The sequence below is a fragment of the Sparus aurata genome, chromosome 15 (genome assembly GCF_900880675.1).
Source record: "Sparus aurata chromosome 15, fSpaAur1.1, whole genome shotgun sequence".
Classification (NCBI taxonomy): Eukaryota; Metazoa; Chordata; class Actinopteri; order Spariformes; family Sparidae; genus Sparus; species Sparus aurata.
Window position 1 is genome coordinate 6805414 of NC_044201.1, and position 15848 is coordinate 6821261.

At 43.3% G+C, this 15848-nt stretch overlaps 3 protein-coding genes across 3 annotated transcripts; all 3 read left to right on the forward strand.

The window, feature by feature from the left end:
• The first annotated feature begins 206 nt into the window (after window positions 1-206).
• slc18a3a (solute carrier family 18 member 3a) lies at window positions 207-2916 on the forward strand. Its single transcript, XM_030441048.1, has one exon. The coding sequence runs from the start codon at window positions 742-744 to the stop codon at window positions 2293-2295; it is 1554 nt and encodes a 517-aa protein (XP_030296908.1). The 5' UTR covers window positions 207-741; the 3' UTR covers window positions 2296-2916.
• A 675-nt stretch (window positions 2917-3591) lies between these two features.
• chata (choline O-acetyltransferase a) lies at window positions 3592-13398 on the forward strand. Its single transcript, XM_030441031.1, has 15 exons — window positions 3592-3795; window positions 4120-4197; window positions 4536-4727; window positions 5150-5268; window positions 6293-6346; window positions 6451-6631; window positions 7579-7756; window positions 7837-8006; window positions 9140-9240; window positions 9357-9485; window positions 9572-9694; window positions 9801-9942; window positions 10153-10215; window positions 10306-10443; window positions 11990-13398. The coding sequence occupies exons 2-15, from the start codon at window positions 4150-4152 to the stop codon at window positions 12413-12415; spliced, it is 2064 nt and encodes a 687-aa protein (XP_030296891.1). The 5' UTR covers window positions 3592-3795; window positions 4120-4149; the 3' UTR covers window positions 12416-13398.
• A 1181-nt stretch (window positions 13399-14579) lies between these two features.
• Window positions 14580-15788, forward strand: c15h10orf53 (chromosome 15 C10orf53 homolog). Its single transcript, XM_030442607.1, has 3 exons — window positions 14580-14676; window positions 14762-14881; window positions 15029-15788. The coding sequence occupies exons 1-3, from the start codon at window positions 14583-14585 to the stop codon at window positions 15091-15093; spliced, it is 279 nt and encodes a 92-aa protein (XP_030298467.1). The 5' UTR covers window positions 14580-14582; the 3' UTR covers window positions 15094-15788.
• Window positions 15789-15848: the final 60 nt, after the last annotated feature.

The following is a 15848-nucleotide window of genomic DNA, read 5'->3' on the forward strand; positions in this document are numbered from 1 at the left end:
AAACTATCAAGTTTCTGCTGAGTGTATTTTAAAACTGAGGAGGCTTAAATAAGTGGAGCAAGCAGCTTCAGCTCTGTCCAGGAGCATGTCGCTGGACAGCAGCAGTGCGCACTCGGGGGTTTTGTATTCAATTAGCATAAAAGATCTTGTGGAGAGCAGCAGGACTGTGCGTCACAGCCATCGGCGGAGATGGGAGGGGGGAGGGGGACACCTATGGGAGTCAACAAACTGCAGTGTGTATTCCTTCCACGGCCGACAAAAACCAGTCGAGTTGATGTGGAATGATGACTTAGCGCACAGCGTTACAGGTGACTGGAGACAGCTGCGAGCGTCTGGGATCCGGAGGGGCGCAGCGCACGGACCTAAAGCAGCCAGTTGCGCTGATGGAGCCGGCACTGTGAGCTCGAGGTGAATCCCCCAACCTGTGAGTGAGGACCGGGACCAGCAGCGCGTCACCCGAATGACGGGATATGAGACAATGAAGCAACTAGGGACGGCGGGGATAAAACGTGCCCGAGTCACGGGAGTGGAAAAGCGCGTGCGATGACGGACGGCGCGAGGGACGGAGAAGAGGTAAAGCAGAGGAAAGTTATCTAGCGGGGCTCCCGGTGTTGGAAAAGAAAACGAAATAAAAGCCCGAGCAGATGTGCCACGCGTGCGTAATTCTTTAAACAAATCAACTGGGGGAAGCCGACTTTCTTTTTTTCCAAAGACGAGACCTGAGCCAGAGGGGAGAGAATCATGGAGCCAGAGGGTCGCACAGAGGGACACGCCACTAATTTGGCTCAATCTGCCGCCTCCAAACTGTCCCAGATGAGCGAAAGAACTAAACAACTGGTAGTCCAAGACCCAGAACGGCAGAAACGGATTATTCTGGTAATAGTCTGCACAGCACTTTTATTAGACAACATGCTTTACATGGTAATTGTGCCAATTATACCCGATTACCTCGAAGGGCTACAGAACGCAGCGGATCGTGCCCAAGCCGCTTTGCCGCACACCAACTCCACCAACAGCACCATCCACAAACTACCCAAGGGCAACTTCGACCTACAGATCGGTGTCCTGTTCGCCTCCAAGGCCATCCTGCAGCTCCTGGTGAACCCGCTGAGTGGCCCGTTTATAGACCGGGTCGGGTATGATATCCCACTCTTCATCGGCCTCAACGTCATGTTTCTCTCCACTATTATCTTTGCCTTCGCTGAGAACTACTGGACCCTGTTCCTGGCGCGCAGCATGCAGGGCCTCGGCTCGGCTTTCGCGGACACCTCCGGGATCGCTCTGATCGCGGACAGGTACACGGTGGACACGGAGAGGAGCAAGGCGCTGGGTATCGCCTTGGCTTTCATTTCTTTTGGGAGTCTCGTGGCGCCCCCCTTTGGAGGGGTCCTCTATCAGTTCGCAGGGAAGCGCGTGCCCTTCCTGATCCTGGCCGTCATCTGCCTCGCTGACGGTATTTTGTGCCTGACGGTGTTGAAACCCTTCTCCAACCGGGAGAGAGAAAACATGCCGGTGGGCACCCCCATGTACAAGCTGATGATTGATCCGTACATAGCTGTCGTGGCTGGTGCTCTGACCATATGTAACATCCCTCTCGCCTTCCTCGAGCCCACTATCGCCAACTGGATGGAGGACACCATGCATGCCAGCCAGTGGGAGATCGGCATGACATGGTTCCCTGCCTTCTTCCCTCATGTCTTGGGTGTGTATCTCACTGTCAAATTAGCAGCCAAGTACCCTCACCTCCAGTGGTTTTACGGGGCTATAGGCATGGTGTTCATAGGCGCCAGCTCCTGCACTGTGCCAGCCTGTAAAAACTTTGGAGAGCTCATGATCCCGCTGTGCGGAATCTGTTTCGGCATCGCCTTCGTGGACACGGCGCTCCTGCCAACACTGGGCTTCCTGGTGGATGTGCGCCACGTGTCAGTGTATGGCAGCGTCTACGCCATCGCAGATATCTCCTATTGCGTGGCCTACGCCCTGGGGCCCGTGGCGGCTGGACAGATAGTGCACGACCTGGGCTTTGTTCAGCTCAACTTAGGCATGGGCCTCGCCAATGTACTTTACGCACCGGCGCTCCTTCTCCTGAAGAACGTGACGAAGATGAAGCCCTCATACTCGGAGAGAAATATGCTCCTGGAGGATGGCCCGACAGGACTGTATGACACGATTAAGATGGAGCAACGGGAGAAGAAGAGGAAGGGTTTGTGCACAACCATCGACGAGAACGGCATTGAAACCTTTGCGCAACGGTCCCACTCAGAGGAGGAATCCTCAGGAGGAGAGTACGCGTAAAAAGACCTTCAGCCGAGAGTCAAACTATCAAAGTGCCCATGTAGAGTTGTGTGCATCCAGCCCGATCCAATCAATTGCATAACACGATTAGGATTGTGTAACAACATAAATAATTTACCGCTTCTGGTGACAGTCCCTCCGGGTATTGTCAAATCAAGTAGCTTCACGCTTTTTGCAGTAGAAAGGCGCTCGCTGGCGTTTGTTCATCTTAAAGTGAGAGTATTGTGAACGATTTGTTGAGATAAATGTCTACTCATCCACAGTATTTATCACTGTATCAGAAACTGACTCATATCGTATTCAGGGATTATGTGTAAATGTATTTTAAAAGAAGAGAAAATGTAATGTATATGCGTCTTTCAGTGTGATCTGTACTCTTTCTTTTTTTGCCAGAGTTGTGCTGCTAAACTCAATATGCAATACTGTGTGTCACACTGCAGTGTTAGAAAAGATACAAGAGGTGGACCCGAGCTGAGATCTGCGTCTTTGTGTCTGTTTATTTGGATTTATTGTTTTTTGGATGATGGTGTATTTCCGGAATGCAAAGCCTCGTTGTATGATCTGCGACTGTACATACATGTATATTCATGTACATAATTAAATCAATATTATGTGAATGAAGCTGTCTATGGAAATTTATTACATTACAATACATTTAATACATTTATTTTAGGCAAGTAATAGAATTATTTATTGCGGTGTATGACCAATTTTGTTTCTGCAAACAGAGCACAAAAAGAAAATGAAACTGGATTTTTGAATTTAAAAAATCTGGTTACGCTTGTCAAATATTTTTGGATTCATGCTTGTTAATCAAATTAATTGAACAAACAAATATGAAACTTATTAAGGGCCACACAAGTTTAGGTTCCGTATGAAAAGTCCAAAGTAAACAATTTCCTCTATTTCAGAGAATTCAAAAGAATACATTTTGGAACAAATAAAACCATAATTTCATGTAGGATCTTGAGGTTGATATTGTGTGTAAAATTCAGCAGCGCTTTTCTCCAAAATGCAAATCTCTGCACATAATATTAAACGCCAATTAAACCAGTCAGACGCGCTGAGGTGGAAGCAATGTATGAAGGCACCCGAACTGCTCGACGAGAGAATTCAGAAAGCAAGAAGAGGAAAGTCCGCGCCCAACGCATCCTAATTGTTCCCCGGCTGAGCGTGTGGAGCATCCAAGGCGGTGAGCCGGCGACTAAATAAGGTGGGCTGAAAATGCTCAAGTACCAAATAAACTTCTGGGCGAATGGCAGCGCTTCTGGGAGGAGCCTGCGTGGCCGCCGGGAGGCTGAGGTACCCCCCCTCTCCTCAGCATCTCTCCTGAGCCAGCGAGGGAGTTGTGCTTTTGCCATGTTGGGGATTGAAAGATGCTCAAAATGAAAAAAGGAGCAAAGAAGTGAAATTTAACGAGAGAATTCCAGCCAGGAGTGGATTCAGGTGTAGATGGATAATAACAAGGGGACGAGTGGGATTGTTGATTGATTCCTTCTGGTGAGTAAAACATTTCTTTTCTTTTTTTTTTCTCGAAATGAGCTGGTTTATTTCTTTTAGTTTAGCAGATTTATTTGTGTTATTTATGGCAGCATGTCGACACCAAATGCGCAGGTTTGTGAGACAACTTTTTTTTTTTAAAAAACCCAAAGATGCTGCATCCAAAAAGTGCGCATCCTTCTATTTGCGTCGACAAAATGTATTAATTGATCAGCGTTAGTTTTAAATAGGAGTTTACAGAGAACTGATCTCATATTGTCACAGTTATTTTAAAGAGCTTTCTCTTGCCGGAACTTGACAGTGATATTTGATTTGTTGTCACAGAGTCTCAGCCTGCCGATCTGCACCGCCAACATGCCAGTTCTGGACCGGGAGCCCTCCAAAGATTTAGGGGGCGGTGATGTAAATATCTTGACTAGTGTTTGAATTCAGTGTGCATGAGGGGAAATAATGTTTCGCAATCAATCATCAAATTAAAGGATATTAAAAAGATCAAGTAACTGTTGTATAAATCAAGTAGGGATCCATGTAAGACTTAATAATAAACATGTGCAAGTGCATGATCTACATTTTCTTGTATTGTTCTCAGTGAAAAAGTACAGTTAAAATAATTTTAATGAAGGGTTCTTGATAAGAGGATACATCAGAATGCATGTGTCAGAGAACTTAAATTCAGAAAAGAAAATGCTGTTTTTCTGAGTTGTTTTTTTTTTTTTATCCCCCCCACACACACTGCTCAGGGTCTCCCTAAGCTGCCGCTCCCGGCCCTGGAGGACACCCTGGACATGTACCTGAGGTGCATGAAGCACCTGCTCACTGAAGAACAGTTCAACAAGACCCAAAATGTAGTGAAGCAGTTTGGAGCCCCTGGAGGGGTGGGGAAGCTACTACAGAGCAAACTCGTGGAGAGGAGGGAGAACAAAGCCAACTGGGTAAATAACAGATACCTCATAGTGATGTGCAAGATGTTTAAAATCCCACAGTGATGCATTATCATGTGTTACTTTATTCTAAAGTGCAGATGAAGTCTTCAGTAAAGGACCAGTCATTTTTTGCCTTTTTTGTAACAAATTTGGTATATAAAGGATGAATTGACTAAAGATTTAGTTTTATATGAAATTATATTCCACCATAAATCAGATTACATGCCTGGTTTACACCATTGTTTATTATCATTTCAGACGTATATTAATGGAAAACACTTAGAGACCTAAAGAGTTGGTCTGTGCAGAATTATCCATCAATTTCAAGCGGATAAACACGTCCATCTCTGATCCTTCACTTATTCACTATTAGTTCACTATTCCTGTAGATTGTGCCTTTTTATCGAATCCCCCTGTGTTTCCTACTGTAGGTGTATGACTACTGGCTGAATGACATGTACCTGAACAACAGACTGGCTCTTCCCGTCAACTCCAGTCCTGCGATGGTCTTCCCGCAGCAGAGCTTCAGAGCTCCCATCGACTCTTTACGGTACCAGACGCTGCAGAACTGAGACAGGACAAACATGTCGTCATGCTGTCGTGGATGTGACTGTGTTTCAAGAATCAACCGTCCTGTAAAAGAACAAGCTGCCATGCATTTCAAAAAATCTGACAGTCTCCACATGACAAGCCGTTTCTGATTATGTCACCATGAAGACCTGAGGAATGACAGTGAACTTTATAAATTACTCAGAGGCAGGCTGTGATCGATCACAGCAAATTGAACACTTCCTCACTGCACGTTGACAGATGGGGTCATTACCCAGAACACCTTGAGGGCTCAGAGGCCAGGCCACTGCTGGTGGCAAGGTTAATAGACAATGAAGGCCGTGGTTTGGTTCACATGGTATTGATCAGGGTCCGGCCCCTTAACCAGATGATTTACATATAGCATTTATACGGGACGGATAGAGTTACACTTGTGTTTGTGGGTTTAGGTGATGTTGTGGGGGGTAAGGCAGATATATAGAGCACTACATTCTGGTTACATGTGTGTTTCCTGCTATTTTGAGTGAAATGGATGGTGCAACAGTGTGAAAGTAGATGAGGAGAGTTTGGAAGAAGTCACCTGACCTTTTCACTGTTGTGTTTGAAAACACAGCAGTAGCTATAAACCTAAAAGGGCAATGGAGGAAAATGATTCCTTCAGTTCCCTAAAGGAAAGCCAGCTTATCGCGTGCGACAGTGGCCCATGAGCCAATCAATCACTGAGCAACCAGTCAATCAGTTTTGGAGACTTATTTAAAATACATAAAAATGTATTTGTAAAAGCTAATTTTGACATTTTCCAGTGAACAAAAATAATTAAATCTGTGTAAAAAAAATCAATGTAATTGATTCTCTGATTACAACTTCTGCCCCAAAAACTACATAGTGCACCTTTAAGAGTTAAACAGGAACACGGCCAAACGTAGGGAATTGTTACCTCAAACATAGAGTGTGTGAGAAAGCGTGACAAAGTACAATATGTGTGCCTTTCGGAAAGTATTTTAACTTGAAGTTTTCTTTCCCAGGTTTGCTGCACACTTAATTTCGGGGGTTTTGGAGTACAAGACTCTTCTTGATTCGTAAGTTATGAACATGAGAGATTCAATCTCACCAGAATTATCTCCACTTATATCTCATGTGTGAATAAAAAGGCCTGACAAGTCAAGTGTGTGTCTGTGTGTAGTCGGTCCCTCCCTGTGGACTACGCCCGGGGCCAGCTGGCCGGGACCCCTCTGTGCATGGAGCAGTACTATCGCCTCTTCACTTCCTATCGCCTACCGGGGCCCGAGAGGGACACACTCGTGGCTCAGGAGAGCAGCGTGATGCCAGAACCTGAACACATCATTGTTGCTTGTAAAAACCAGGTCAGACACAGTTTAAAAAAAAAACACACACACATCCCGCATTCCTAGAATAGACTTTTTCTGCAGCTTTCCACCACATCACAGTCATCATCGGTGGAGTCTGACAATACAAGTCCAACTCAAGGTCCACTTGAAAGCTTTTTCTGAAGATTTCAACCCTTTGAGCTGCTGTTGTCACCAAACAGTCAAGAATGAGGAATTAACTTTCATGCTAAATGATAGAGCTAACACACATGAGAACTCTTTAAAATGCCTTAGAGGAATTCAGAACAGATCACCTCACAATTGCAACCGTTAAGTTGAGTAGTTAACTGAATATTCTTTAAGTAAAAAGAGGTCAGAATTCTCTGATTCCAGCTTTCTTAAATGTAAAGGAAGATAAATTGAGGATGGCATCTTGGGATTTTGGGAAACGCTGTTTTTCACCATTTTTCAGACATTCCTGTAGACCAAACAAGCAATTGGGAAAGTAAGTGACAAATGAATCGAAAAAATGAACATACTAGTTAGTTGCAACTATTCCCACAATAGACAGACAACAATATTGACAGTGACAGTTTCAGGTAACAATTAGACTATACATCATGTCCCTGTCACAGCAGAACATATGGATCGTCACTCGCTCTCATGGTGAACAGGTTCTGTTGCTACAATGCTAGCGTATCTCCAAATGAGCGATTAACAGCCACAGCCCCTGACAAGTGCTCTCTGTTGAGTTACTTATCTATAACATGTGACAATTGCGCAACAGCCAGAAAACCTTCAGCGGTGCCACAACAGTGTCCACAGAGAAGGTGCTCGAATAAGTAAAAGTCCACCAGAAATTGATCTTTCTCACGAGACGCTTGTGAAGACACGTTCTAGCTGTCCTTATAGTCCCTGTCTTTAAGAAACAATGTCCCCGCGTGCGTTGCAACAGTTTATTACAAATCTGAACCTCTGTCCAGTTCTTTGTGCTGGATGTGGTGATCAACTTCCGCCGCCTGAACGAAAGGGACCTGCTGACTCAGCTGGAGAAGATCGCCAGGATGGCTGGCAGCGACGAGGAACAGCTCCCACCCATCGGCATCCTCACGTCAGACGGGCGGACTGAGTGGGCCGAGTCCCGTAGTGTGCTGATGAGAGGTGAGCTTTGAGTCAGGTAGATCATGATGTTTGCTAATCGTCCCCTCTAATTGACCTTTCTTCTTCGTATTATCCCCTAGAGTCGACTAACAGGGACTCTCTGGACATGATCGAGCGCTGTATGTGTCTGGTCTGTCTTGATGAAGCCACTGGGCCTGAGCTGAGCGACACCACACGGGCCATGCTGATGCTGCACGGCGGAGGATTGGCCAAGAACGGGGGCAATCGCTGGTACGACAAGCCCATGCAGGTTAGTGAGCACACTTTGATGTTCTCTAAGGAGGGGAAAGACTAAAGTGACAACGAGAGGAATCCAGAAGAAGGCTGGCTGCTACTTGTAAGATCGATTTACCCTCCTTGAATAGAATGGCACTAAGTAGAGCACATACCTCCGCCAAGGCCCAACATTTCAATCTTAGGTCAAAATATGGTGGACAAAAGTAAACATTGGGTTGATGCTTAGAAACCTCTAAGTTTTTCTCACATATAATCTGTAAAATGGCATTTTAGGTTGTATCCGTTAAACGCTCTGTGCCATAAAATGCAATACAACTTTTTTCTGGCGTCCATGTTGCTCCCACATTCCGACTTGATGCGCACAAACACCAAAGTTGGAATGACGACCTCCCAACTCTGGAAGTGGGAGCATCCCCATCATATTGTATTCACTCATAGGTACCAGCCACCTAAATGCACCAGATATTTTTTTTTTTATCAAGATCCATGCATCATTTCCTGAGAAATTAACAAAAATGTCAACAACAAAAAAAACACCCGACCTCGCGATGTTAAAGAAGGTGAGGAAAAGTTTATGGATCCATTATTTTATCCGGATCCCAACCAAAAATGAATGGGGTCTATTCGGGGCCAAGACCCACCCTCCATCCAAGTTTCATGGCAATCTGTTCCGTAGTGTTTGTGTACTCCTGCTGACAAACCAGCTCAGACGAAAGGCGGAGGTAATAACTGCGGTAAATAGCTGAACAAATTCATGCTCATCTCTCAAAGTGCCTGTGGTTCTAATCAGCCAATCCCATGGCACATTTTGAATTCACATTTAAAGATATTTGGAGGGAGAGTGGACATTCCCATTGGATTACAAGCATGATGTTATTAGCAGGAACTTTGATGGAGAGGTTTTGATAAAGAATTCCGATTTATCTAAAGAATCATATGATTAACATTTACTACCTAGAGAGCCAGAGGCTTCTTATGTAAATTATTTCTTCTCTGCAGGGTGTAACATGCAGATGAAATGTATATGAAGGAACACGTAGATTGCGGTATGTGGCAGAATGCTCAAGTAGAGTGATGAAACTGTGACTTCATGGAGCTTCTCAGTTTGGCTCAGCAAAATCTCACTGAATAGTGTGTCTGTGTCAGTTTGTCGTAGGAGCTGACGGCTGCTGTGGGGTCGTGTGTGAACACTCAGCGTTTGAAGGAATTGTCCTCGTGCAGTGCACAGAGTATCTACTCAAATACATGTAAGAAATGGAAGTACAAAATGTATTTGTGATACTTGCCGGCATTTGCTTTGAAAATCCAAGTAAGACTTTACAAATGAAATGCACAATGATATCATATTCCCGTGAGTCATCAGGACTGGCAGCCCGTCGAAGCTGGTCAGGGCTGCCAGTGTGAGCGAGCTGCCTGCTCCGCGCAGACTCCGCTGGAAATGCACTCCAGAGATCCACAAACTCCTCGCCTCCTCTGCTGACAAACTACAGAGGTCTGGCTTCACTCTGGTTTCTGCACAATCACAAGGAATGATTAAATGCTTTCAGCTCATGGCAGGAATTATTCTTATCTGCTCAGGCTGGTGAAAAATCTGGACATGGACGTCCACAAGTTCTACGACTACGGGAAAGAGTTCATCAAGAAGCAGAAAATGAGTCCTGACGCTTACATCCAGGTCGCCCTTCAGCTAGCCTACTACCGGTAAGAGGAGGATCAATGACAGGATCCTCATACATCATCACATTAACTCGGGGCTCCGAGCTACAAGGCTCTTTGTGTGTGTGTGTGTGTGTGTGTGTTGCTCCAGATGTCATGGCAGACCTGTGTCCACCTACGAGAGCGCATCGATACGGCGTTTTCGAGAAGGCAGAGTGGACAACATCCGCTCAGCCACGCCAGAAGCTCTGGCCTTTGTCAAAGCGATGACTGATGGAGGACCGAGCACAGGCGTAAGATGTTTTAGTCACACGATCCAATTTAAACGAGCGGTGCTGCGGAGGAAAAACTCAGTTTGAATAATGTAATCAGATTGTCAGTTCGATTTTATGACTAAGGTCTGCGTTGATGTACTCCTCCATCATGACAAACTATGCTTACTGTAAATAAATAGATTGAACAGTCTAGCATCGATTCTCTGTTGTTGTTGTTGGTTTCTGCAGGAAACAGAAAAGATGGAGATGTTACGAGGTGCCATAAATGCGCAGACAAAGTATACTATTCTGGTAATATACTCTAATGCCCTCCAGATTTCTGGGAAAACTTTGCTTTTCAAAGAAAACACAATAACATGTGTTCACTCTTCCTTTTTCTAGGCTTTAACAGGGATGGCAATAGACAATCACTTACTGGGACTACGTGAAATTGCTCGTGAGCTGAAGATGGAGAAGCCAGACATATTCACCGATGAAGCCCATCTCATCTGTAATCAGTTCATTCTCTCAACGAGTCAGGTACAGTCATCATTAAACTGAAGCTATACGTGATCAAAAATGTGTTTGATGAAAAATGTGCACGAGAACTTTGATGGTCACACAGAGCACTGCACAGTGAGTGAAAACAGTTGTGTAATGTGGCACAGCAGTGAGCGTTATAAAGATGGAAAACTTAACATCAATGACGTTGTCAGGGTTTCCTTGGCTTTTGCTTGAGCTTTTCTAATAGAAAGCCTGAGCTATAAACTGGAGGAGTGTGGTTTGAAAGAAGTCGACTTTTAGGAGCTAAGAGAGTTCCAATTAGTTATATTACAAAGGCTTCAAAGTAAATATGGGCCAAAAATGCCAACTTATGCCAATATGAACTTCTGACAAAATGTTCTTATATATTTCCCAGTGAATGTTCACATGTCGAAAAGCATCAAATGTCTTGCATCTGCCAGTAGGCCATCATAATAATATGTTAATTCCACTACAGGAGAGACTTAAGTTCTCTGCTTTTGGTGGAAAAGAATACGTACATAGATCAGTATTTGGAAATAAGTCAAAATGTGTTTATCGGCCTATCTGTGATCTGCAAATATACTATACTTTGCATCACTATACATAATCAATTCATCTGCAGATCACCATGTCGATTTCTGTATTAATCAGTTGAACTATAATATCAGAAAACAATGAAAGCAGTGAAAGTGGAGCAAATTGCACATTATCCAGGGTTCCAGATATAATCTGAGCTTTTTCAGGTCTCTGAAATAATTAGCATTATGGGCAGAGATAAATCATTAAATAAAGGGTTTAACAGGAGTGCTTTGCGAGAGAGAGAAAAAAAGAGCGACTTCACTTTGTAGAAGCTCCTGCCACATTCAGATTATCTTCCGAGCTGTCCAAGTGTTCAGCTGCATCACATCAAGTGGCAAAGAGAAGTTCTTCTGGAAAACATGGTCCTTTCAGCCTATTTGTGTCGCTGACAAAAACAAATTATTTGTGATAGAAATAATGGCTGCATGTGGTGTAGTAAGCAAAGCTTTTAGGCAAAGGATTCAAAAAAACTAAAACGCAAGATAATGTCATCAAATGTCTCGCTTTGTCTGACTGTCCAACAGTCCATCCAAAAACACTCAAAAACAAGCAAAACTTGGAACCATCACATTTTTAAATAGTTTCTTGAAAAGTGATCACCAATTATAATAAATATTTTTAATGAACTAGTTGATTAATTGTTGCATCTGTGACTGAAAGACACAACTGAGTTGTATCACGGGAAGTGGAGATTATGGCATTTTCTGATCTTGGCACACAACTTTTAATGTGCACTTCAAGCGTGTCCCTGTCTGTTTCCTCTGTATCGTGCAGAAGAAACTGAACAGATTGAGAGATGTTTTGAATAAAATGCCACCTGGTTATTTTAGTCAAAACGGCAATTTAGGTTTTGTTTATATAACTGTCAGACATCAAGATTTAAGACACACTTACATCTCAATAGTCTAACTCGTTCCACCCACAGCGGTGTCTAAACACAGTAATAAAACTGTCAGTACTGAAGGATCCGCTCTTCCCTCAGGTTCCTACTACTGTGGAGATGTTCTGCTGCTACGGACCCGTGCTTCCGAACGGATATGGAGCGTGTTACAACCCTCAGTCAGACCACATTATCTTCTGCGTGTCCAGTTTCCACGAGAGCTCGGAGACACGTTCAGCAGTATTTGTCAAGTGTCTGGTGCAGGGGCTCCTGGACATGAGGGATCTGTGCAATAAATGTAACTCCAGTGTCAAAGTGCAAAGACAGGGCCGGACGCTGGAGACGCACACGCAGACAGACACAAACTGGCAAAGCAAAACACAGCAGAGAGCGACTGACCTGACCAAGAATCAGCCAACACTGCCACAGGTTCTGGTGAAGACACCAGACCAGACGACAATGGAGGCTCAAACCCAGACTTCATCCCACGGGGAGCCACAGGCTTTGAAGAACGGTAGTAAATCATAAGAACCCGTCAGTGAGAATAGTGGTGGAGTGATTTTAAACGCAGCAAACTGCTCCTCTTGAGTCATTCACTGTAACTGTGATACAAAATGTTATGTTAGCCTGTCGTTGTATTGTAAAATGTATGAAGTGCCGTTGATAATCGACTTATTCTTAGAGAATATTAGAGGTGTTTCGTTATTATAACGGATGTTGTCAGAAAAAAAGAAGTAGGTAAAAATTCAAGCCATAGTTTAGTTCCTTTATTCTTTTTCTTTTTTTTTTTTTGCACTAAATTGAGATGAATCAGCCAAAGAAAAGAGTATGTAGAGTATGTATAGTTTGGTAACAACCGGTGCTGCAGTTCAGGATGGAGGGCAATGGGAAGATTCATTCTCCTGTTTCTGGCTCTGCATTTATTATTTTCTTACTTTTTATCATTTTGTCTGTGACGCCTGTCAGTCCGTCAGTTTGACAGAGCACATGTAGTCTGTGATAAATGGCGGATGTCGACTCGCACAACGCATGCTGCTATCTGATGTTTGAAGATTATAAGTAGGCTACAATGTAAACTAGAGTATTCTATGCAATATCATTTTGTGTTGTGTCTATTGTACCGACAACACATGTGGTATTACCAAAATGTCTAAACGTCTGTGTCCTTTTACCGAATCATGTAGTTGACTGTACTGTAATCCGTGCACTGGGACTCATACTGTGCTTGTGTACATAGGAAACGATAAGAAACTGACAAAGACTTTAAAGAGATGTTGTTTAGTTCATCAAAGAATGTTAAGTGTGATCAAACGTGTGCATTTGTAAATCTATGATCAGAATATATGGATTAATTTATTTATTTTTGTATAATGTTATAGGGTGTAAATGTTCAAAAGTAAGTATATGAAACTATATGAAAAACTAGAGGTGATCACTGTGTTTATGACTGTCCTTGTATTTATGAGATAAATGTATTGTATTTATGAAATAAATTATTGTATTTATGAAATGAATTATTGTATTTATGGAATACTGTTGAAAATTAAAAGAAAACTAAAATCAAGCGAAGAGTTCATTTTGGTGTTTATATAGTAGATGCACAATATGAAAAATTCTCATCTCTTTTCATGTATGTATTTATTTTATTAATGTAAGGCACAATGTACATTACTGTACAGGGTCCTAGTGACATGACATAATGTAACTAAGTACTGTACAAGTACAATTTTGAAGTACTTTTTTTCCATTTTCTAAGAATTTATACTTCCACCTTCGCAACATTTTGTAGGCAAATATTGTACTTTTTTATTCTACATTTGTTTGATTACTTTAGTAACTAGTTACTTGGCACAATACATGCTACACTAGAGCCTAGAGGTGCATTTGTAAATTATTTTATCAACAATCAGATTTTTTTTTTTGAAAAAGAAGAAAAAACTGATTCAGGTGATCAAAAAAGGGCTGAAGATAGTGAAAACCCGCGTACTTTTGAGACTTTTGACTTTTGAGCATCCCCACAAATGTGTGATTTTACTGCTTTCATGGGAAATGACATCCCACTGGCTTCGACATAACTTGAAGCCTGACTTTATCCTAAAACACAGGGTAATGTCATGAAATGTCTCACGTTCTCTGTAAATAAAAGTTGCCACCTGAAACCATCACATTTTTAGCTTTTTTAGACTTTTACTGAACAATTTATATACATAGGTAATATTTTAATATGATATCCTTACCTCTACTCAAGTAGGCTATTTTTTTTTTTTTTACCACGCTGTATTTTCCACTGTAAGCCAAAAGGCCATTTCAACCCAACTGGAATAATTAGAAACTCTTGGAAGATTTGTTTTATTCCAATTCATATCATGAGAGGGTAAATCATATCACAGTATCTAATTTGTGATATGTGGTACTGAGTCCAAGTCATAATAAAATCTCTTGAATGTTTGTGCCTCTGAGTCTAAATCATAACTTACTGTCGGCCACCCTCTCATTATGTGGAATTATTATTGGCATTTCATCGTGGATTTGTAATACACATACAACTTATTCATAACTAAGTCTTATTCACTCTTAGGTGACACTCTGTCACATTTGGTAGGAGGCTGTGGTAGCAAGGTGCAGTGTGTGTGTGTGTGTGTGTGTGTGTTTGTGTTTGTGTGTGTCACCGTTACCCAGGTAACCACAACAAACAATGCCAGCCAACGCGCGGGTCACACTCTGCTACGGACCGTATAAATCCAATGGAGTCGTGGGACACCGGACCTTCCGCCTGCAGGGTCTCCAGGGTATGTTTCTCTTGGCACACAGGGCACCTTGTCTCTATCGCTGTCAGTGTGTCGGGTGAGGTCAAACTGTCCAACATGTCCGCAGCCGCCCTGAGAGCGCGCGTGCACCAGTGCGTCCTGGAGGAGACGCGTGACAGGAACGTGGTGGAGCTCGTGGTCAGCGGGGAGGTCGTCTTCAGCTGCGATATCAAGCAGCTGCAGTTCGGTTAGTGTGTGTGTGTGTGTGTGTGTGTGTGCGTGTGTGTGTGTGTGTGTGTGTGTGTGTGTGTGTGCGCGCGTTTGCTGAGTTGTTCTGAGTGATGTTAAGCAGAATCGGAGCCAGGCAACCTGTTCGTGTTTGTCTCCCCTGCAGGTGGAGATGGACAGCTGGACCCAGTGTGCAGGGAGGCTGTTGCTGCTGTGGAGAAGGCTTACTGAAGAGACAAACAGGGACCTGCTACTGAGCTTTTACATAAAAACACCCATGTGCATATTATTTGCTTTTTTACGTATCCAACAATACATCATTAGACTGCATGTCATTTGTATATAAATACTTACTATATTTCTTATTGTATTTTAGGCTATTTGTGCTGCCGCGTGACTGAGAACGTGTGCTGTTGGTAAACAGACAGTATTTCAATATTAATGCAAAATCTCCCTGCACTGCAAAATCCTCACGTTAACTGTGTGTTAATTTGTGTTAGCAATTTGTTAAGTTCGGTGGGAACCACAAGAAGCTATTGTGACAGGAAACATCACAAACTGGCTGGTTCGTGCCCGGGTCAGGAAGGCTCTGCAGGGGGTGATTAAAAACCGGCCTGAACATCATCGGTACCCATTTATGGAGCATCAGTGAGATAGCGGAAGTGAGATGTCTGTGCAGAGCCCAAAGGGAAACTAAAAGACAACACTCGCCCCAGCCAGAGTCTGGTCACCCTAGTGCCGTCTTGCAACAGATACAGAAGTATCTGCTGCCTTACCACCAGACTACAGAGCAGCTTCTTTCCAAGGGCTGCCAAACTTCTTCACTCATCTTCGTCACTCCACCATATGTTTAGAACAAAGGGACAACAACTTGCTTTCCATTGTGAAACCCAGCGCTGTAGAATTAAAAGTAAATGAACAGTGAACACTGGAAATGGCATTATGAAGCAAAATATCAACTACATTATTAGATAATCTTGTGGGGT

Excerpts from the sequence above, each read along its gene's own strand:
- c15h10orf53 (XM_030442607.1), top strand. The coding sequence starts at position 14,583 with ATGCCAGCCAACGCGCGGGTCACACTCTGCTACGGACCGTATAAATCC. Across the intron at positions 14,677-14,761 it reads CCGCCTGCAGGGTCTCCAGG|CCGCCCTGAGAGCGCGCGTG; the intron begins GTATGTTTCTCT and ends ACATGTCCGCAG. Across the intron at positions 14,882-15,028 it reads TATCAAGCAGCTGCAGTTCG|GTGGAGATGGACAGCTGGAC; the intron begins GTTAGTGTGTGT and ends TCTCCCCTGCAG.
- chata (XM_030441031.1), top strand. The coding sequence starts at position 4,150 with ATGCCAGTTCTGGACCGGGAGCCCTCCAAAGATTTAGGGGGCGGTGAT. Across the intron at positions 7,757-7,836 it reads CCGTAGTGTGCTGATGAGAG|AGTCGACTAACAGGGACTCT; the intron begins GTGAGCTTTGAG and ends ATTATCCCCTAG. Across the intron at positions 9,695-9,800 it reads CTTCAGCTAGCCTACTACCG|ATGTCATGGCAGACCTGTGT; the intron begins GTAAGAGGAGGA and ends GTGTTGCTCCAG.
- slc18a3a (XM_030441048.1), top strand. The coding sequence starts at position 742 with ATGGAGCCAGAGGGTCGCACAGAGGGACACGCCACTAATTTGGCTCAA.